Below are 24526 nucleotides of genomic sequence, written 5' to 3' on the forward strand. Positions count from 1 at the left end.
AATGTTTACTGAGGTGATAAATCAAGTGAGAAGTAGGGTCATTTTCTCATAGACTATTCTACATACTCTGACTTCTTTTTTTAACCAGAGGAGTCGCCCCCTGCTGGCTATTAGAAATAATGCAAGTTCAACTTCCGCATTGGCTTCACTTTCTCAGACCCGGAGGTATCACTATCTAAAATTGTGCAACATCTTGAGTTAAGGTCATATACAGTAGCTACTACTGTTTTCAGAGAAGGGTTAGGCTTAACAAGCCTTAATTTATTAAGAGATTTACAGCTATTTTAAGCATCTACATTATTTATTGTATAACACACTTCTTGAGAAGGCTTGGTAACAATATCCTCCATATTCACTCTTGGATGTTGATTTACCCTCATTGGAGATGCTGAGCTGAGAAGTGGAAGCATTTTGTTTTTTGTGTCTCTGTGATTTACTCTCTGTTCTTTGCTAGGACAGCCAGGGGCTGTTAGCAATCTCCCAGCTGTAGCCTCTGAAACACAACTCATGGGCCTAATGAAGCAAGGAACAATTACTTTAGCAAAAAGCTGCCGTGCCCTAAGAGGGGGAAAGGGCATCTGAGTTTTCATGAACACACACATGATTTTAGTTTTGTTAACCAAGACTGAGTAAAAGGAGAAGATCTCTGTGGCTTTAACACCATACTATGAGCAAATGTTTTCTGAATGAAAGAGCCATACCTACAATGTATGCACATCACAGAGCCTTTTTCTTTTCAAAGAACAGTGTGTAGGATCTGGCGGTATCTAGTGGTGAGGTTGCAGAATGCAACAAACTGAAGCCTCTTCCATGTGCCAAGCGTGTCGGAGAGCTACGGCGGCCGATGCAAAAACGTGAATGGCTTATCTAGCCATTTGTTGTAAGAGTAGCGTATGTCATTTGGAGCAGAGCCAGTGCGTGTACATGGGAAGTGAGTGGTGAAGCAAGAGAGAGAGTGGCGGCGACAGCAGTGAGTAACGTTATCAACTCTGGTTTCTGTCAATATATCCCCCTAATTGTTACTCACTGCTCCTTTAACATTTACCAAAAATAGCGTTTATGTTTCTTCAATGATTTTGCAGACTGATAATACCAATCTACCATAAAACTGCAACTTAGTAATATTAAATATATACAAATAACTATAATCATGACTAAAAAGTCAGTTTTCCAAATTAAACAAGAAAAAAAAAAGAGATGAGTGCCTATGTTGTTGGAAATAATATATTAAATAATAATTACAGTTTATACTTTCTAAATATGAAAATAATTCTAGAAGCAGAGCATCATGACAGCCTTTGTCTCTAAGCTGTGAAATTTGAGAACTAGTTTGGAACACAGCGGGATAGTAAACCCCGAAAACTACGACCACAAAAAAAACAAAAAAACAATAAGCATAGCTTTGACAACAAATGAAGGTCATTCCCCCCAGCATTCACAGACACACATGCATGCAGAGTGTAGACTTACTGCTCGCTGTTGCACTGTTAATATTCTATTACTACCAGAGAGGATCTCTAATCTAATAAGGACCCTTATCTAATAGCCCCCCATTGTTTCTAGACTACTTTATGAGCCCAGATGCCACAACAAATACACATAATTAGGCTGAAGATTATAGAGTATTACACAGGGCCTTTAGCCAGCAGGAGAACTGATACTGTAGAGATCAATAGACAGCTGGCTTGCCAATTGCTCAATGGCCACAAATGACACTTAATACACACTGGATCGACCGTTAGTGCACCGTTTCAGCAGGGCGCACCAGAGGATTATCATTAAGATTTCCTTCTGGTCAGCGGACAAAAGTCAAAATATGTAAAATAATGTGTGAGGTTGTTTGTAATATTCATTCATTCAAGAGCTTCTTTGAGAGCTTCTTTCAGGCTGGCCTAGAATTTCACAGTGGTGAATGAGGTACTCCTTCCTTTAAGGAGAAAGCCCATCCTTCACAAACACTCTGGTTCCCTCCTTGACGGCAGTACTGATGGCCCACTTCAGGTCACCAGTTCACTTTTAAAATCCTCATTTCACCCATGTAATGGTTTACAAAACTAACACCAAAGAAAGCTGAAAAGAAAGGGCAGGGTAACAGGTTCTTAAGAGAGCATATTAAGAGGACTGTCAATCCTTCATTTACCACCATCAGCATAACTAAGGTATTAATATCCCTCAAGCTTTTTCCTCCACAGATGGCTATACTACCTCAGGCTACAATGACCAATGTGGACTCTGAGTCCCAGTTTAGTAGGAACACACTGGTACATCACAGTCATTTTGAACACAGCAATAACTCACCAACAGTCCATGCCCATTAGGGGTTATCTAAGAATTAAGGCTGGCCTAGTAAATGCCCCACTGTGGAAGTTATAGGTGCTGCCTTTTCAGTGATGTATGACTCTGTTTAGGACACCTGAAAGGTTGCCATGTTGATTGTATCTCAATGTTAACGTTACATTACCATTTCCTTGAGAACCTAGCAAAAGAAGTTTTAATGCCATTCAGACTTACCTTTGGCTAAAGTATCAGTTTGTACCAAATAAATACCTCTATATTATCACAAGCATTATTACTATTTTTGCCCACACAATGTCAAACAATGTCAAAACAAATACTGTAGGAACACAATCCATCTCCATAGACATTACAGCTATAATACAGAACTATTACATAAAATGGGGCCATTTTATGCACACACAGAAAACAAATACAACTACACATACAGTATTAATGTGAATAGCCTGCCAAGCTCCCATTCAATAAGCAATGATGTCATCGTGTTTAGTGCCATTTGTTTCAGTAAAGAGAGTTGGGAAGGAGCTCCACACTTGCTTTCTTTAATCAACACAGCGTGAGCTGTTCTTTATCATCATGTGAGTCATTTACTCAGGAGTTATGGCTAGTTTGCATACATTTTGTTGTTAATTGGTTATCATTAATCAGTTAATTTGAATAATTTACCCCACGCGTGTGGCTGTATTTGTGTTTAATTAACTTTAATGTGTTGTTTGTTAGCTGTGAACTCTTGAATATTCTATTCTATATTTTGTAATGTTTATATTCTGATTATTTTTTCCAGGTACAAGGTTAATAAAATGCATGTGCGCCTTAATGTGTGTGTGTGTGCAGACAGGTGATAGATGGATGTGTATTTGTGTTAGCAGTTATCATACTATGAGTATGCTGCCAACAGTTTCCTCGGCAGATAAATGCAGGAATGAGTCTAACACTTGGTTTTAAGATGATAAAAGGAGATCAGACATTTAATAGATTTGACATTGAACGTTTCAGAAATCTTAGAGCTCTGATTTAATGGCACAATCGCAAAGTCCAGCACAAAGAACAAAGTCATGTGTGCAAGGTCAATGGCAGTGTATCCGAGTGCATCTAGTATTTTCGCTACAGCTCACAGCTCACTTTGCACAAAAAGTTCTGTTGAAGTAGAATATAAATTGGATGTGTGTGATGATTAATCATTGTTTTGGCCTGTCTCATAACCTTTAAACAGCTGTGCCAATCACAGTGGTGCATGAGGAAAATGGCTCACAAATGCAGAGGAAAAGCCCAGATCGGCTTCTCCAAGAAGGGAAATACTGCTGTTGCCCATAATGTCCATTTTCACTTAACTTAGATTTGTGGAGGTATTGAAAGTGTTATGTGGTGCAGTTTTATTCGTCCTCACAGTGACACAGACAATTACCATTATTGCATGTCCAGTCAGTGACTCTGATGTTAGCTATATAATAAGAAGTACAATAAAAGTGTTTAAATAGTGTTCCATTTCGCTGGTTGTTGAACTTACTGATGGGATCATGAAGCTATCAACAAAATGATGCTGAAAATAGACCTGGTCCTCTGACAACTACTCTAAGCACATCAAATAGCTGCTTTTCATCAACACCTTACCTTGCACTGTCTCATCTCCTCCCACCTTTGCACCTGTCGCACTACTCTAAGGACAAAAATACCAAAGAGGTCGACAAAGAGCCAATTCCAAGTAAGGAAATTACCAACATGTAAGGCGGCTTGCACTTTTGTTTGAACTTCCTATAAAAATAGAGCCCCATATGTCAAACATAATTCTGGATGAGCAAGGCTGAGCTAGCCTAATTAAAAAGTGTATCACTGGATGTTTGATGGCAGGTGAAAGTATCATGAGAGAAAATGATTCTGAGAAGTGTAGTCAGATTTAATTAGAAACGTCAAAGGACATCAGCAGCATGTGTTTCTGTTTCCATGATGTGTGTGTATGTGTTCAAATGATGGCAGGGCAATATATTGAATAGTAACCCCAGTATCATGATACATATCGTATTGCCAGATTTTAGCCTATCTATCTATACACAGCCCTATAAAATGAGGTGCACAAAAGAGCAAGTGTGCGGTTGCAGTTTGCTAATGAGTAACAAATTATCAGAGAGGTAACTCACATTGTTCATGTACTCGCTCAACAAGTCTTGCAGGGCCTGTCGGACGGCGTTGCACTCGGCCACGATGCGTTCGCGGCGGTCGTCGCGTGTGCACGAGGAGTCAGCCATTAGTGCGGCACCGCTGATGATGCTCTCCAAGCGTTCCTCCAGAGAGGGCCGGAAACGAGCCTCACTGAATGTCAGAGGGTCCAGGATGATCTTGTTCTGTAGGGCAAAAAAGACACGTAGAAGGTCAGGACAGTAATACAGGCATATCCGGGCTAAAGCATGACCAAAGCATGGAGGACCGAACCCAGAAACTGTGATAAGCTGTAGTTCAGATTTCATCACAGGCTTTGATAAAGTGTGTGAAGTGATTTGAGTGTGTTTTGTGACAGAATCCCAGTGGCACAAGACAGCAGCATTTGCCTGTAGGGAGTAATTTCTGATAACAGATCAACAGCAGCATTATCAGTTGAACATATAAAAATAAAATAAAACATGCCAGGAGCCGCTAACCAGCCAGTGAACTTATATGGTTTAATGCTAATTAAATGAGTAGAGCGTATCAAAAAACGAAGGACAAAGTGCCTCTTTCTTCATAAATGATTACATAAGTGTTTTAATTCAATGGCATGCATAGCACATTGAAAAATAGACCTGATTTTGATGATTTAAACAAAAAAGACTACATGCATGAAAAAAGCAAGCACAGTATGACCCATTACGGTTTAGACCTTTGCTTATAAGACAGCTTCGAACTATTAAGAGACACATTTTAAGCTGCATTCCTTTCCCCAAAAAGGGATGAAGTGTTTTGTAATAAATCCCTTCGAGGAGAATATGTACGTCAAACTAAAAAGGACCTTCTTGTAAAAATCACTTTTATTTCCATGCTACAAATTATACTTACAAATATGAACATCTACAGTATCTCAGAATGTCATACTAGAGTTGTATTTGCTTAAAGAAACATAAAATGCTTCCACTGGGTTTTAATACGTTGGCAAACAACAGTCAAATATTCACTGAGGTTTGTTTACAAATTTATTGAGATGTATGCAAAGTGTAGCTCTGAATGAGGCTGAAACGCTCCAACAACAATCAGCTACCATGACTAAGATAGGTAAAACCAGGGGTGCATAAAGAAGGTCGACCACGGGGAAGCGTGACTTGGAAATAACACTTTTAAAACGATACTCCACCCTCCGAAGCACAATGTGAAACCACAGATGCTTATATATGATCTCTGCCGAAGGATCACGACTGTATATGCTCATACTATTAAAATGTGTCATTCACAGCTGTTTGTGACATGTTGTTTTTCGTGCATATATCTTTTACACAGCCCTACAGCAGGAGGTTGTAATTTTTGTCCTTTCAGCTGTGATGATGAAGTGTGATCTGCAAGTGAGCAACAGTTCACATCGACAAGATGGAAGCAAAGTGCTAATGAGTTTATTTTGTAAGCAAGGTGTGGTGACCCCTACTGTGTAAAACATTACTCAAGTAACATGTGAAAACATTACTCAGGGAGACAAGACAGGAGAAATAAAAGGCACAAGATAGTGGCATATCTTCATATGAATAACAATCACATTTGTTACAGTAGGTCCTATTATCTCTTTTTCACTCAGAATCATATGTACAAAAGCATTTTTGCCTCTATAGGTGAGATTGGAATCTAACTGATATAGTATTATCTAGAGCACAATAGGACTTAACTTTAAACACATATGTGTTTATCAGTTTAAGCTCGTGCCACACTAACGTGAATGCCGCGGTAATAATGTAATTTATTTGAATGTTGACTTATCTTGTTTTGTTCAATTCGAAGAGATAGGGATACCCATGGATCAGTGAATAGAGACACCAATTCATGAAGCAGATCAACAACATGTGCCTCGCAATTAACTGCAAAGACTGTTTTATCATATCCCCTTCCCATCTATTCACCGGGGAACATTTACCTAATAGCAATTCCAGTTTAGTCTTTCCATCCTAAGGATCAACAAAACCAATTAAATAAAAAGCTGCCTTAGCTTCAGCACCCAGCCCAAGTTGCATTTCAGTGAGTGTCATTTAAGCTGTAAATAAACTAAACAACGGAGGGGGAAAGCCTTAAGATGTGGCTCTGTGGCATACGTGACGAGTTCCACAAGCGTTGGATAATAGTACGGAGCAAAGTTGCAGTGTTTGGTCTCTCCTCAGCCAGTCAAATCCCGGGGCAGGATGACAGACTGTCAAATGATGCATAATAACATGTAAGGTAAGAGAGTGCAAGCACCAAGCATAACCTACTTTTCATCTGCAGCTGGCAGGAAAGAGCAGTAAATACAAGATTTTGCTGTAAAAAAAAAAAAAAAGAAAAGAAAATGGATGGGGAAGGAAGAGATAGTTTGCGGCTACAGAAAATAAATAATAAAAAACAAGATTGGAGGGAGAGATAGAAGGAGAGAAAATGCAGGAAAGAAATGCAAAAAGGGAAAAGGAGATAAATATAGAACAGAAAAAAAAAATGTCTGGGAGAAAGACAGCAAATGGTGGTTCAACTTAAAAGAAAAGCAATCTGAGCTGGCCTACAACAAGCGAATAGTGAATGACCTTGTAAACTCCTGAACATATCCTCAAGGATACCATGACGAAAGCCAAAAACATTAGGCCGTGTGTAATGTATAGCCTTAACTTGATTCATGTTGGTTTTGAATTGTAATGCATTTTTAGTGCTTGTGTCCTGACATTTGATTCCATTCATCACCTCTAGCTTATATTTAATATAATCATTTACATCTATTTCTGCTGTGTGGTACAGCAGGATTATTGATTCATCTGTTGTCTAAAAGCCCACCTATGCCAACATTAGCGAACACAAGCATATATTCTAAAGTTGGTGTTGCAATAATCAATACAACAGTGAGCAGTTGATTTATTTATGGTTTTATGTCAGAGTAAAGTCGGGGGTACAAACAAAAGTTAATGTTTCTTTACTTCTTCTTCTTTCTGCCTGCTCAAGGTCTAAAATCAACTTTTTTCACTTCCTGCCACTGTGGCAAGTATTTAATTTTGTCTGCCACTTTTGAAATCTATGCGCTAAATGACGGAATAACATTTTAGATCTGATGTCATTCAATGTTCGATACATTTTACATAAAAATATATTACATGAATGGTAAATTACAGTGTTCAAATTACACCGTTGCTTCCGGGGAGTCCTATTTTTGGGGTGGGAGGGAGGGTACTTTACACAGTACTGAAATGTACTTTGTTTTTGTCATCTATATAATGGTTGTTTGCATACAAACACACAATTCAAATGATTGTGATTATTTAAATATTTGCTTTGATTAAAAAAATCTTGGTAAGTTGTTAGGAAGTTAAACAGGTCATAATTATCTCTCTAATATCTATTTTATATTGCTGTGAAAACATCTCCTTCAAACAACTAGATTTATTCAAGTTTCTCGCCAGAAACTTAATTTTACAAGATTACATTTGAACACATCATGATAACGTTGTTTTTGCTGAGCAGACAGTGAACGTCTCATAATAATAACTAAATGGCACCTCCGTTAACGTTAGCAGCTCCGCTATTTATCCAAGCAGAATGGTGTTGCCCACCGGCTTCTAACAGGTAACGTCACTAACTCTCATGCTGTTGATTTTAACACAGATTTGTTGTTTGCAGTGTCGCATTTACAGGGAAAAATAGGTTGTGGCTCTCAGGTTTAGTAGCACCACGCTGTTGAGCGCTTTTTTTTCTCTCCGCCAAAAAACTGAAACATGATACAGCGTGCGTATGCGTCATTCTGCATGCATAACTGTTGGAAAGCATCAATAAGAGGAATCAATAGACACGGAGGCATGAGATGCCAAGGAATCGGACAATTACGGTTCTCTATTCCCATCACTAGCGTTTTCTCTGCCTGCCAAAGTGGCGGATGTCCTGATGATTTCACCCGCCTCTGCCAACAATTTACCCGCATTTGGCGGGTGGCGGGTGCTAACTTCAGACCCTGCACCTGCTCCTAAAACAACATATCTAATGTTCTCACGTTATACTTCTGTTGAATAAAATGTACAGCATGTAGATGAGACAAGGCTAGCTGCTTCCAGTTTAATGCTAAGGGTCGTAGATCTAATATTTATATTGATATACTGATCTTCTCAACTGGTTAAGAGACAAAAAAGCATATTTGGTTCCGAGTGATGTATTTGTGCATAAAATACAGATTTAACTTTCACTCTTACTACTAACACCCTCTGATATACTGTAGAGCCTTCAGTCCATTTCAATTATCAAACAGAAAAAACGTGATGTTAAGAGATCAGTTCCATTTGTGAGATAGTATCTCATAATTAAATGCTGAGTCCTAACGGATCCCCTGTTCCTTGTCTTCCGTTGTTGTGGAATGGCTATCCTATGGTTGATGTCTGCATCAGAAATTAGAGCTTTATAAGGGCAAAAAAGAACACAGCAAAGCTCAAAACACTGTAAATCTCAACATGGAAAGATCCAAAGAAGAAAAGAACATGAAGGGAAACTGAGAACATCCTTTACTCAATTGTTATTCCACACAGGATGTCAGGTTGCAATTATCACTGGTAGTTGGGAACAGGCAGAGTAGAAAGAGCGGCAAATGCCGGGTTGACAAAGGCTGAGAGGTTTTCAAAGTAATTGGCAATGGCTGAAGCCATCCTCCAAGAAGCTAACAAACGTGACTCATAGTGTCAGTTCCCTCAATGAGCTGCACATTTTCTGGGGACTTTTGTTGTGTTTGAACTGCATTATTACTTTGTTATTTGCTTTAGAGGCCCACATTATCCAGTATTTGTGGAAAAGTATCTCTGACAAGTGCACACAGTAAATTATGCCAAAAATCAAAGCCTGTAAAATTCAAAGCTTCCTTATACAACTAACAACCTTATGTTTCAATATACTCTAGCACTTCACGGTGAATTTCCTTTGTAGATCATTCATTCATGAATGTTCTTTACATACAATTTATTCCATGCTGCAAGACTAAAATAATATTTTACAAATGTACATCACGATTTTTTTTCTATTTTCCCTTCTTCATCTCCTCTTGAAGTTCACAGAGCAGAGTCAACTTCCGAGCAGCGAATTGGTGTAGTGTTCAAGCATAATTCAGCAAAGCATATTTGCTGACACTGAATTTTGAAGCCTTTCATTGCAGCATGTCAATTTCTTCATTCAATTCCTTGAAGAAAAAGAGTAGATTTATCTTAGCATAGTGCTAGATCAAATGCACTCTTTGCTTAGTCTTAATGTCCTTTGCAGCTAACTGAAATGTACTCCAACAAATGATAATGATAAAAAAAAAAAAAAAAAAACATCCATGTCACCTCCTTTCACTTATCTTTATATTAAAAAGGTGTTGCAGATTTCCAAACGGTTTGGAGAAAAGATGTATTGTAGTTTCATGATGTTGTTTGCACAGAGCAGTTTGACAGGTCTTACCTGTAGGCTAATGAAAGAGTTAAGTTTTTTCCTCAATTCTAGGTCACGCTTTAAGCCTGTAATTCAAAGTGAATGTTGGTTTTGACAGTGTATCACAGCCAGAGGCGACCTTAGGCAACTAATAACCTCGCCCACAAAGGGTGAGGCTATTAGTTTGACCCCACTTTGGGGCATCAACCAGTGAGACAGGGCACATGTCACATCATCCCATGTCAAATGCGCCTTCCAGGACCTCCCAATACTCCATGACAAGTATTTTGTCTAAGAGGGAAGTTCAACAAAGTCTTGAACATACCACTGTATCGCCTCTGGTGGCCCTATTCCAGGGTTCAAGGGCTGTTTGGTTGTGACTATTACGCTGTTTGACAAAGCTCTGCCCACGCTGGCCCGGGAGGGGCATTAGTCATAACCCACTCTCTGATTGATTAACCTTAATGAAGAGCGCCAGACTCGAGGATAGGGTTTGGCCTTCTGTTGTCACACAATGGAAGGCAACTAAAATAGCTTTGAAAAGGCCAAATTGTGTGGGTGTGGTGAATAACAGTGGATTAGTTCAGTCACATTTGAAACCACTACTCATCAATTAGAAATAGGGAAAAAAGTTAAATCTACAACTGAGCGGCTGCATGTGAGTTAATTTACAACTGTGATCGTGCAACTAACATTACATTTTGGCACACAGTGATATCCTCATGCCATCCCATCAGTGTAAGAAATCCTAGGTTTCTGCTTGATGGAGCCTCAAGGAGCTTTACTATCTGTACAGCATATGGCACCCTCTGTCCTTTTGACCCCGATTCAGATATGGGAAAACTCCCCTCAAAAAAACATTAATGGGAAGAAAATGGAAGAGACCTCAGGACGAACAACTGAAAAGGGATAACCAGCATGATAATATCACAGTATGGAAAACGCATGTAATATGCATGCCTCGGCGAGGCAAAATGTGACAATGACACATTATCCTTTGGTGGACAGGTGGGTCTAATACACGCTTTGGCGTGATACCGGGTTGCAGAGGCAGTCCGCGATGGAGAGGTACAATACCATATGACAAAACATTCAAACAGTAAAAGGAAAGTACCCACGCAGTTGCGTACTACATTGTTAAGGATATGCTACCGCTCAGCATTTAACAACACATTCAAATTATTACCTGTGTGCCTTGATAAATAAAGTGGTTCAATTCAAATTAAGGTGGTTAAATTCAAAATAAAGTGGTTGAATGCAGCCCTTTGTCTCTGGTAACTAGTCATTACAAATGATCAATAATTATCGATAAAACTATAATTTTATGTTGATACATTTTTCAGCTATATCGCCCAGCCCATCATTTACTGTGTCTTTATCACGTGTTTTCGTGACAAAATGTAGTTTGGAGACCTCATCGGGGATTCCTCCTGGTGAACGATCTCGTAGTGTGTGACTCCCTGTCGTCGTCAGTCATGTCGTGTGAAAGTCACGACGAAAAAAGACGATGGAAGGCTCCCAATTACAAGAGAGCAGGTTGTGTAGTGTGAACAGCACAGCTATCTGACAACTTTGAAGGTCATGTATTGTGAACTTGGCTTAAGATACATGTGCAGATTTTCCCCAAATCTCCGCTCCACATTTTTAAATCATAGCAGCAGAGCTTGTATACAATACACAACAGGAAATGAGTGTACATGTATGGTATATCATTATTATGTGGCTTTTTTATTGATCTCTCCTATAACCCTTAACTATGATGGCCAGATTCCGGGCTAGTCAATAATACATTTATTAACCTGTACCTATATCGTGAGTGTATTCCCGTGACCTGAGTGTTATATGCCTGCCTTCAAACCAAACTGATTTCGTGATGATTCATATAAGTAATATGTAACTTGGCTTTTGCTCTTATTGTGCCTTAATCTCTAAAGATGAAAAAAATATATATATATTCTGAATTCTGAAAAAATTCATCCATCTATACATTTATTCACCTTGTAGACCTCCTGCAGTACACTAAATATTTCAAGAGTGAGCTTTTACCATGTCTTTATATTTGAAAGAAAGCTAAACTGGGTAGCGCTGAATCTTTTATATGCAAAAACAGTAGGACATCTGAGAAAAGAAATCTCAATACATCTGAGCCTTACAGGACACCGTCTACTAAACTGTGTTTCATCTGGGAGTTAAGTAAAGGACACATTTTTGAGAAAATGCGCAGCACATCGAAGGTGAAAAGTACATTCAATAAGCCTCATGGGTCAACACAAACAATAAGAAAAAAACAAAACCAGAAATTGATGAAGCACCTTAACACAACAACAGGTAGAGGACCAAAAAGAACACAAAACACAACTGGTATTTCCTCAAGAAAAACACTGGCTTCTTCTAGTTGCGTTTTAAACTCAAAATGTGGAACAAGAAATGTTTGGTTATTTACCAAATGCGTAATCAGACCAAAAACAGCCTAAAAATTATTTTGACCACAGAACCATGCAATTATGTCCAAACAAAAAATAAAAAACAATAATAAGTTGATTGCAATCAAACATTGTGGTGCAAAAATTGGAACCAACTGAACCATGAATTAGCTACCATCAGTTAAAAACACACCATGTACTAACCTTAGATGGCTTTTTCCTTTGTTATACAGTTCAGAGACAGACCAAAAAAAAGCTTTGATGCTCAAACCAAAACATATTAGCACTATAAGATGGTTTAACCATGCCCATTGCATGGAGGACACTCACTGTCATCACATGTAAAGAGAAAAAAAGCTCAAATTTATAGCAATTTCAATGTATGAATCCATATTAGCATGACATATTGTTAGAAACTAGATTAATGCCGACCAGCATTAAAAAAAACGATCCAAGATGGCGCTAACTACGGCTGCCTCGGCGAATTGGTGCGCTCTGTTTTTCTTGTTTTTTTGTATTTCTTTTGTTTTTTGTGAAAGTTCACGGATTGTTTTCTCTAGAGAAGACATCCTGAACCTCAGGGAATCCACCCCAGCAGATCTTTTTCCCACATTTCTGGCTCCTTCAGCGGATTTAATGCACATTTTGCTGGGAGCTGTGGCCCTCGGCCGAGCGATTAAGCGCAGGAGAGGAAAGCGCTCTGGAGTGCTGAATCGCTTCAGACAGAGAGGACTGAAAACTCCGCTGCCTGCGATATTCCTCTCCAACGTGCGCTCACTGTGCAACAAAGTGGACGAGTTGCTGCTGATGGTGAGAAACAACAGAGACTTTTCCCTCTCTTCAGTCTTGTGTTTTACTGAGTCGTGGTTGTGTGGAACTATACCGGACTCTGCGCTGCAGCTGCCCGGCTTCCAGATGTTCCGAGCCGACCGCGACCCTATGCTATCACACAAATCAAAAGGAGGGGGAATATGTTTCTATGTTAACGACGGCTGGTGCAAGGACGTGACAGTGCTTCTGCGGACATGTTCTCCGGATCTGGAATCCTTTTTTATCAATTGCAAACCATTTTATTCCCCCCGTGAATTCTCCTCCTTCATTCTGGTCGGTGTTTACATCCCGCCTCAGGCTCACGTGGAGCTCGCGCAGCGGCTGCTTGCCGACCAGATACGGGAGGTGGAGAGGAAAAACCCGGACTCTCTTGTTATCGTTCTTGGGGACTTTAACAAGGGGAACTTATCACAGGAGCTCCCAAAATACAAACAGTTTATTAAATGTCCGACCAGAGAGGAGAACACGCTGGACAAGTGCTACTGCAACATCAGAGACGCATATCACGCCGTTCCCCGCGCTGCGCTGGGAAACTCCGACCACGTCTTGGTCCACCTCATCCCCTCTTACAGGCAGAGGGTCAAACTGGCTAGACCGGTTGTGAGGACGACCAAGAAGTGGAGCAGCGAGGCGGTGGAGGATCTGCGTGAGTGCCTGGACTGCACGGACTGGGAGATGTTTAGGACCGCCACTGACAGTCTGGACGAGTATGCAGAGGCTGTGACGTCGTATATCAGCTTCTGTGAGGACAGCTGTATACCGACGCGTACCAGGGTTCACTATAACAACGAGAAGCCCTGGTTCACAGCCAAACTCAAACAGCTTTGTTTGGTTAAGGAAGAGGCATTTAGGAGTGGTGACAGGGAGGACTTTAAAGAGGCTAAATACGCGTTTGGCAAGGCGGTGAGGGAGGCCAAACGGCAGTATTCAGAGAAACTACAAGAGCAGTTCTCAGCCAGTGACTCTGCCTCAGTCTGGAAAGGGCTGAGGCAGATCACAAACTATAAGCCCAAACCGTCCCACTCCACGAATGACCTCCGACTGGCAAATGAGCTGAATGAGTTCTACTGCAGATTCGACAGACAAAGTGCCAGTCCTGACTACATCTCCTCTCCCCCCAGCCATCAGCCATCAGCAGTTAACACTGTTAACACCAGCACCCCCCAGCTTTCTCCACAAGCACCGAGCCTGTGCACACCCCTCCCCCCCTTCACACCTCTGTCCATCAAAGAGGGGGAGGTCAACAGGCTCTTCAAAGGACAAAACCCCCGCAAGGCAGCCGGCCCAGACGCTGTCTCACCTGCAACCCTGAAACACTGTGCAGACCAGTTGTCACCAGTGTTTACAGGGATTTTCAACATCTCCCTGGAAAACTGCAGGGTGCCGGCCTGCTTCAAAGCCTCCACCATCATCCCGGTCCCCAAGAAGCCAAGGATCACAGATCTTCAGGACTACAGACCCGTCGCCCTGACCTCCGTTATAATGAAGACCTTTGAACGCCTTGTGCTCCACCACCTAAAGACTATCACCAACCCCCTGCTGGACCCACTGCAGTTTGCCTACAGAGCCAACAGGTCTGTAGACGACGCAGTAAATGTAGCCCTTCATTACATTCTCCAGCACCTGGACTCCCCTGGCTCCTATGCCAGGATCCTGTTTGTGGACTTCAGCTCTGCATTCAACACCATCAGCCCAGCTCTGCTACAGGACAAGCTTTCCCTGCTGAGCATGCCTGACTCCACCTGCAGGTGGATCACAGACTTTCTAACAGACAGGAGTCAGCACGTAAGGCTGGGGAAGCAAGTCTCCGACACCCAGACCATCAGCACCGGTGCCCCCCAAGGCTGCGTTCTCTCCCCACTGCTCTTCTCCCTGTACACCAACGGCTGCACCTCCAGACACCAATCTGTCAGGCTCCTTAAGTTTGCAGACGACACCACCCTCATCGGCCTCATCTCCGAGGGTGACGAGTCTGCCTACAGATGGGAGGTTGACCATCTGGCATCCTGGTGCAGCCAGAACCACATGGAGCTGAACGCTCTGAAGACAGTGGAGATGGCAGTGGACTTCAGGAGGAACTCAGCCCCGCCCCCCCCCCCTCATCCTGCGCGGCTCCCCAGTTAACACGGTGGAGTCGTTCCGTTTCCTGGGCACGACCATCGCCCAGGACCTCAAGTGGGAGCTGAACATCAGCTCCCTCATCAGTAAGGCCCAGCAGGGGATGTACTTCCTGAGGCAGTTGAAGAAATTCAACCTGCCACAGACCATGATGGTGCACTTCTACTCGGCCATCATCGAGTCCATCCTCACCTCCTCCATCACCGTCTGGTTTGCCGCTGCCACCGCCAAGGACAAGGCCAGGCTGCAGCGGGTCATCCGTGCTGCAGAGAGGGCGATTGGCTGCAACCTTCCCTCCCTCCAGGAGCTGTACACCTCCAGGACCTTAAGGAGGGCAGGGAAGATTGTGGCCGACCCCTCCCATCCTGGACACCATCTCTTTCAGACTTTACCATCTGGCAGGAGGTTAAGGTCCATCAGGACCAAAACCTCACGCCACAAAAACAGTTTTTTCCCCATGGCAGTAGGGCTCTGCAACAGCCCATCCGCCCCCCTGTGACTGTCTCCCCCTCACACACACACTACGCCCCCCCCCCACCCCGACACTGACTCTCCCCCTCTCTCATACACTCTCAATACCACCCCCTACAGTATCCCTCTCTCTCCCTCTCTCTCCCTCTCTCTCCCTCTGTTACCTGATTGTTTTGTTTGCACACCGACACTATTTGCACTATCTGTTTATACCATGTTTATTTTTATAGCTTATTTTGTAAATTGTACATTTTTATTCTTATTTTATTCTAACGTTTTATCTATTATTTGTTATTATACTGTTTGTCTCGCACCAAAAAGCCAAAGAAAATTCCTCGTGTATACCCCTTACACCTGGCAATAAACACCTTTCTGATTCTGATTCTGATTCTGATTCTGATTCAGCATAAATCTTGAGGTAATTTCACATTCAGATCATCTAAAGTCAACACCCATAAACAATACTGCAGCTAAAGAGAAAGCTGCAACTAAATATCTGATATGGTGAATGCTTGATAGCAGAATTAATCCAATGCTCATTTGTAATATCAACTTGTAACAGAACAAACTGTAGGCAATTTATTGATCTTGTAAAACAATATTTAAAAAATGTGTTTGAAGTAGGGTTGGGCGATATGTTAAAATTTTCCAACCGGCAATGGATGAAAATACGCCCACTCAGCACGCTCTTTTCCCCGCTGTATCCCTCTCTGCCTGCTGAGCATTGGCAGAGCGGCTCTCGTTCGTCGAAGGTGGACCATTCAACTAGCAAAATAAAATGACAAACATCGCCCAAACAATCGCCAAAAAAAACAAAAAGAAAACCAACCGGCGATGTACTCTCAGTATTCGTCCAATCGCCCAACCCTTGTTGGAAGAAGCTCAAATCACAGCTTTGGCAATACGTAGAGTCATAGACTAAGTTTATAAATCATTACAATAAAAGGTATTCAACCATACAATCAAAATTAAGAGCACTAATATCATCAAAAGCTAATTGGGATATAAAAATATAAGCCCAGATACCACAAATGTAGTATCTTCCAAGATGTTCATTGCTATACTGTACAGCTGCTCAAAGGAAATATGAAGCTTTATTCTTGGAAAATATGTTCAAGGCTGTAATTGTCTTGACCATTGGAGGACTGTATGAAGTTAAGTGGTATTGTCCTGTTTGTTGCAGCTACATGTTGTGTAGTAAACACATGTGGCTCTGGAATGTACAGTCCTCTTAAGGCTAAAAATACCACAAAAACATCATATTAAAGCCTCCTTAAATAATGTATATAGGAATGAAAAAAAGAGGGAGAATTGGAGCAGAGAAAGTAAAAAATACATGAATTGGTAAAGTAGTGTAACCAGCAGGAAATCGAGCTAAAAGCGCGCTATTCCTAAAATAGTGGGCGCATGCCCCATTGAGCTCACTGCGTCCAGTCTGAAAACATTTTCATAATAAAGTATACAACTATCTCCCTTAAAACAAGTGCATAGACACATGCAGGCTGCAGCTTAGTTGAAACATAAACCAGACAGGAATTACTGTACACATGTTAATTAGAACTGCACTTTGAACAAAGACAAAAGCCGTCCCGACTGCAAACAGGGACGTATTCTGTCAACAATCCGACTCTATTCTCCAGATGTCTTCGGCGTGTTTGAGGAATTACAGTATATGAATATTTTGAGCGGTGTTGTTTATTTGGAAACGAGGTGAAAGAGAGGGGAAAAAACAGAGACGGATTCAGAAGCAGCCGCGCAAAAACAGACAGAATAGTTTTCCATAGTAAATGAACCGCGTTCATTTAGAAGTGAGACAAATCCCAGTGGTCAGGACATCTTGATTAATGATTGAACTTGTATCCTGCTGGTTTAATTATGTCAAGTTTGGCTGTGACCTGCCTCATGTAGGCTATACCTAAGGGGAGATATCAAGGTTCTGCATATAATCAACTTGATGAGGAAAAAGAAATAACTTTCAGTGCAATCAACATTTTACATAACATCAACAAATTTAGTTCTCTGTGGGCATTGCTTCCTCAAAACAAGCCTGAAACTAATATTCAAATGCACGTTGTTTGAATGTTTGTATCAGTCGAGCCGTCAACATTCCCTCTTCAGTAACGCTACGACTGTCTCATTCCCCTCGTCCCCCTGGGTTTGCGCTACTTGACATCCCATTGCTTTCCCCCCTGTCTGTTTTTTGCCTTGATACGTTTGCTCAAAAAGTGAAACAGCAAAAGCAGACAAAATGATGACCCGATTCACAGCAGTTTCAATGGAACAGCAATCTTTTTTTCTTTTTTTTCTTTTGCCCGGCTCAGACATATTTGCCATGACACGTCTGGAAACGAAAATAAGAGTGTGACTCCATCCATTGTCTGCATCTAGGTTTTGTTACCATGACAACTGCTTAGAAACTATATCATAAAACAGTCAAAGACAAAAGCTGCTTTTTTGTTCATTTTCTCGGGTGCACATAAGTACCAAGTGGAGGTCACACGTCTTTGAATAAATGAAGAACGGCTGTGCTATTTGATGAGCATATGAAAAGACAATCAGCGAAACTATGTACTCTAAACTAATGTGATCCTCAGCAGTGATGCTCATGATACTGAAGGTATGATATAGCTTGTATTCAAAGCTGTGTAGGTTAAATTATGAGCGTGTGCCCGAATGTTTATTAATGTAGCAGATGCACATAGACAGAGTCATAAATCATACAGTACAGTAGCATAATAAGGCCAACAAGGCTCCCCGCCTGCCCAGGTAATGGTAGTTGGAGCGCTGCCCAGTCTCTCTGGCATTACACTGCCAGTGTGGACCGACAGTAAGCTGCAGGGGAGCTTTGGGTGGGGGTGGTTTTGGGTCGGAAACAAGGTTTGGCACGACACACTAGACAGAGACAATATTTCACTGTATTGGGTGATGGCATGGGGATATTGGAACGTTTCCTTTACCCCTTTGATCTCAACAACACAAGACAAAAAAATAAGCATTTGCTTTAAAAATGTCAGTTGTGATTGAATATTTATATCAGAAAGGTCCTTGGTTTTTCAGCTGCTATACTCAGAAAGATGTTTTTGTTTTATTAAATTACATCTTCAGCCCTGTTTTTTTTTTAAAAACATCATTCCCCATCTACTCCAAAATGACAAACTGCTCTTAAGGCACCCACCCCTCTGAGTTCCCCTGAAGTTAAAGCCATTAAGGCCAGTGAGCAAACTGCATGTCAAATGAAGCTTTTAGTGCAAGTTCAAGCAGCCAGACAATTATCATTCTAATTTCCTAATCACAACGGGTCTGGGCTCCTCAGTTATTATCCACTGAACTCACTGGTTTATGCTAATGAGGTTGTCTGTCAACCAGTGATCACCCTTGCTGAAGGGTATTTAATGACCTCACCTGTTATCACACCTGTCACTTTACCCCCTGCACCGCCGCACCACTACCAGTGGCATAGACCCATCTATGGTGCCCTATAGGGGGATCGCTGAAATGGCTGAAATTCGAAGGGCGTTACCCTGATACATACTGATTTAATCAACGGGTCAATGCCAAAAATCTTTCAAATATTGAAATGCATTTTATTCAGTTTTGGTGTCTCCCTTGATTTCAGTACAAAACTGAAGCTTAGGCGTGGAAATGTCTCTTCACTGTCTATATTAGGGTTGTCGCAAATTAATTTTAACGCCACTAATTCCTTTAACGCATTAATGCAGTGCAGTTTTAAAGCTAGAGTGAAGATACTATTATTATATGAAATTAGAAAAAACTAAGGAATCATTGGTAACCTGCCATGTCATACTAGCTTGTCAGGTAGGAGGTTAAATAACATTGCAAACTTGCGCTAAATTTTGGCGAGAAAAAATCGTCAAGACCATTTTCAAAGTGGTCCCTTGACCTCTCCTGAAGATATGTAAATGAAAATGGGTTCTATGGGTACCCACGAGTCTCCCCTTTAAAGACATACCCACTTTATGATAATCACATGCAGTTTGGGGCAAGTCATAGTCAAGTCAGCACACTGACACACTGACAGCTGTTGTTGCCTGTTGGACTTGAGTTTGCCATGTTATGATTTGTGCATATATGTGTATGCTAAATGCAGTGTCTTTGAGGATTGCTGGACAATATTTGTCATTGTTTTGTGTTGTTAATTGATTTCCAATAATAAAGATATACATACATTTGAATAAAGCAGCATATTTGTCCATTCTCATGATGATAAGAGTATTAAATACTTGACAAATATCATTTTAAGGTACATTTTGAACAGATCAAATAGGTGTGATTAATCAAGGACAATCATGTGATTATTATTAAACATTTAAATTGAATGAAAGCCCTAATTTCAGTACAGCAATCTGTAGCTTAATTGTGGAAATGTCTCTTCACTGTCTATGTCCGTAAATGCATCTGATTGAACGGTGATAGCCTTGAAAAACTAAAAACACTGCTGCCAAACGACGCAATTAACTGAGGATCATTGTATAATGTCAAGACAGCTAGAATTACAACACTATGACAGTTAAACTGCAGGTAAATTGTCACAGGGTCGCTGAGTTCACTAAGCCGCGGTATGCAGGTTTTCGCGTGTCTCATTTAATGATGCACCAGTCTAATGGTAATCAGCAGTGTTGTTATGATCCTGCAGGTGGAAGCTGCCAAACAAGCAGGAGCAAATCCTACAGATGGCAATTTGACAGCATGTGTCCAGTTGTTTAAAAAGAGGACACATACTGGGGGTCATCAGCAAAGGCGCACCTGCCATCTCCCCGACTAATCTTTTTTTGATGTGTTCAGGAGATAGGTGGAATCGATGTTGCTGGAAGTCAGTCTGTTCCGTTATACCTGGGAGTCCAGTTAATAAGGAGATAATGACGTCTTGGCAAGTTGCAGAAAACAACAACACATTTCTCAAAAATCATCACAAAAATTGGGACAGGAAGCCAAACTGATGTATGTCGATGTGGGAAACACATTTAAATATATGATTAATGATGGCAAGTGTTTCTGCAAAGGTAAGAGGTAATGATTACATAAGCCCCCCCCCATTGCAGCCTATATTTAAAATAGAATAGATGGATAAAATGTTTGCCACGGGTCCCAATTTAAAGTATCACACACTATTAAGGGGGGTAGGAGCAATTTGTCAGTCATTGTGAAGGAGACAGACACAGATGTACTCATGTGCTCGGGTCTCTTTTCGTTTTACATAATATGAATATTATCTGTAACTTTCCTAAAATAATAATTATAATAATCTGTTGTTTTTCTTCAGATGACATTAATTATATAACTAGTAATGTTTTGAGAAGAAATAAGTTAACTTATAGTGTATTCAGTTGGTAGTCCTAGTAGGTTAAATAGGTTGGTAGGATGAGGGTTAAACTTTATCAAACCGATTTTTTTTTTTAATTGACCTGACTGGAATGTAATGTTTCATACTGTCAGCTGCCAGATTTTTCAGACATAAACCACACCCAGGTCTCTCCTCAGCTCCGACCGCCTTCATTATTATTTACATTTATATAAATGTAATTTATGGTGTTGTTGGATTGCTGCTAGAGAGAAAACTGTTTTTAACTGCAGTGAAACTGTTGTTTCTGAAAGGCTGAACGCCGAAAAAACATGGACTGAAGCAGAAAATTTCGTTAGATAAAAACATGTAGGGAATTTTGGAAATAATTACGATCTCTGTTGTTTCAATAAATTTGTACTTTTGGACTGAGACAATTACACAGACGGATGGAGCGCTGCGTTGCTTGCTTTGTGTGTGTGTGTTTGAGAGAGAGGAGAGAAGAGAGGGTGGAAGGTAGGCTAATGTTTCTGTAGGTTTAATATTTATTAGAATGTCATCGCAGCCGTACTAAGTAATATTTTCTTTTGATTTTTGGCAGATGAGCGTGTTGTCTTGTTCGTCTCTGAAGCATCGTCTGTTTTTTTTTGCCAAATATCTGTCCATCCTGTAAATGTACAGACTGTCTGTCTGAATGACCAGCATTGGTACCTTGGATGTATAATGAGCCGATCTGTTTACTGTTTTGCCGTGAAAAATATTCCAACATCAAAATATTAATTGTGCATAACATTGTCTCCGCTCATGCGTACACCCCTCTGTCAAAAAATGCCTCACAGGCATTTACTTGAATCTCTCTGTGAACACAGCCTAAATGGTAAATATATCTCAGGACAGACTTATTTAGATCTCAGCGGGGGTTTTTTTTTCCCTAGCCAGTGCTGTTTTTTTTTTTTATTTTGTATATAGTATAGCAAGTTGTTGGATACAAAAAACTTCAGATGTTTACCAGAAGGCAATTAATAGAAGCCTCACAGAAGACAAAAGGTATAACAGCTATTCACTGAGACATTGGTACCAATCTCCAGGTTTTATGTCCCTAAGAGAGACTCATTGTTAGGAGTGGCAGTGATTATGTTTGCCTTCCGCAGCAAACAAAACAAAAAGCGACGAAGCACAGGGACGACAACCGCACATCAATCAGTCTTTCTGAGCATTCGGCAACAGTCCTCGAGGAGAAGAGGCGATTAACTGACCTCTAGCCCCGGGTTTAGTGAGTCGCTGTTATCCATACGATTTTTGTTAGAGACAGAAATCACGCTCTCAGAAGCAATCTCTAAATACCTGTGACAGTGGCCTTCACAGTTTAGCCGGGGCCAAAATGTCACCAAGTGAAAGTACTGATAGTGCTATATACCTGCCAGCCACCTACTACCTTCAAGAGCAGTGAGAAAAGAAAAAAATATATATATAATAATGCAATATTTCATTTTCTGTTATCTCATCATCAGGTGTGACAGATATTTTTTCTCCAAACCCACTCGCAAAAGAACACCTGAGTGCTCTTCACACATTAACCAGTGGGAATACATATAAAGTTGTTCCAGAGCTATCCTTTCTTATATGAAGATCTTTATATTACACACTACAGTGACATTATCCCATCAGCCTTCTCTGATAGGCTTCTCTGTGCTGGTATTAACTCCAGGCTGTGACTGTCAACACCGTAATGAGAGGGACATTTGAGGGGATTGCATGATCATGGAGTGGAGGGGGGACATCAGGTATAATGTCCACTGCTTCCAGCTGCAAAGCTCACGAAACAGGCAGATGTTGAAGCCTGACTCCTTGCACTGTATACTGTATAGGTGCCACAGAAAAGCAGTGCAGAGATAGTGGATGACATGGCAGTTTATTCCTGTGGCCGTGAGACCCAGTGGAGCTGTTGCGAATGAGAAAAAGTAATAGCAAAGCTATAAGAATATGTCGGGAAAACTCAATGAGATCCCATTTTTTCAAGGACTACAAACTAGCTATGCCTCCCCATTTTCACAGTAATAGCACACATCATCTCCAAAATAAAAAAAAAAATAATTGAGATATTAACTACAGAGGTTTGGGAGGATAATTATTGTTATCATGGCTCACCTGCTAATCCCCGTTTATTAACCACTGTTTACTGCAGGTATGGAAAAAAGTAAAGGTAATTATAAATCACAGGGATAAAAAGATGCAATTAACATTTAAATTTAGGGTTCTTTGTCCTTCCCTTTGCTCTGTGGGGCTAGCTGAGGAGAAACGGACTTTACTAATTACCCAGCGGGAGCTTGAGTAGAGCCTTTCATTGGCTCTGTAGCAGTGAGTCAGACTGATGCCCCTGTGTCTTAATGAAGATTAAGACCATTCACAATACTGCAAGGTGTCTGAATGTCCACAGTGACCAGGGGAAATTACGTTACACAGTAGGCACACCGTGTCTACGTGGCCAGAGGTGTTGCCATGACACCGTGTATCTCCTATTGTGCTATCAGAGATGCAGACACACAGTAACAAGGGCTTTTACATTCAGTGCAGCCTGCCGCAGCACAACTGTGTGTTTTACTGATGGACAGTTATGGGATAAGGCATCAAAGATTGATTTATTTCTGTGTATGTTTTACACTTTAAAGGGCCTGTGGGTGACATATTTGAAAATGATATGCTGAGGGGTGTGAACAAAGGAGCGAATTTATCTTTTTCATATCGAGAGCTCCCACTTCTATGTAGGGAATCGCGGACCTTGAAATATTGCTGTCTAAGTTTTTTCACTTTGACACTGCACTGATGTACTGTGCGCACAAATCCCTTCCCCTTCAGTTTATCTGGAATGGCTTTATAAACGTCACTATTCTTGTGGACTTTATTTAGCATATTCTGGATGTTCTCTTCGGCCCAGATGTCAAGCAAACATCGGACTTCTGCAGAGGTCCAAGCCAGTCCTCTCCCACTCATATTAACCTGTCGTTGACCTGTGTCCATCTCAGCAATGCCCACAAAGGCAGCCCAGAATCCCCTGCGTTTTGGTTCACTTCCTGCAACTGGGTCGGATTATGTCTCTCGCAAGAGGTCTCGGACCGGTTGTTTTGGTCCGCACCAGAGTACGATTACTGTGTTCACAACTGCCTAAACTGACTAAATGTTGGCTTGTGAAAGCACCTTAAGACGTTCCTTTAAATTTCGCTGGTGCAGCCAGATTTAGTAAATTACTTGTTTAAAAGTAGCTATAGTTACTGAGACCTTAGGGAAGGACTTTACACTTTTGGGACGGCTGTAGCTCAGTGGGTGAGTGGGAGTCCTTTAATTGCAATGTTGGCAGTTCAATCCCCGGCTCCTACTGTCTCCATGTCGAGGTGTCCTTGAGCGACACTGAACCCTAAGCTGCTCCCCAAGCGCTTTACAGCAGCTCACTGCTCCCAAAATGCTTAAGATGGGTTAAATGCAGAGGTCAAATGCCATGTATGTACTGGTATGTATATGATGATTGTCA

At 41.1% G+C, this 24526-nt stretch overlaps 1 protein-coding gene across 13 annotated transcripts in view; it reads right to left on the reverse strand.

Annotated features, from left to right (window-relative positions):
* Positions 1-24526, reverse strand: part of ctnna2 (catenin (cadherin-associated protein), alpha 2) — a 382091-nt gene that overhangs the window by 262877 nt on the left and 94688 nt on the right. For all 13 annotated transcript variants that reach the window (XM_074629996.1, XM_074629998.1, XM_074629997.1 and 10 more), the window contains one exon: positions 4431-4634. In XM_074629996.1, the coding sequence (XP_074486097.1) occupies positions 4431-4634 (204 nt within the window). The remainder of the gene's footprint in view (positions 1-4430; positions 4635-24526) is intronic.

This window comes from Sebastes fasciatus, chromosome 3 (genome assembly GCF_043250625.1).
Source record: "Sebastes fasciatus isolate fSebFas1 chromosome 3, fSebFas1.pri, whole genome shotgun sequence".
Classification (NCBI taxonomy): Eukaryota; Metazoa; Chordata; class Actinopteri; order Perciformes; family Sebastidae; genus Sebastes; species Sebastes fasciatus.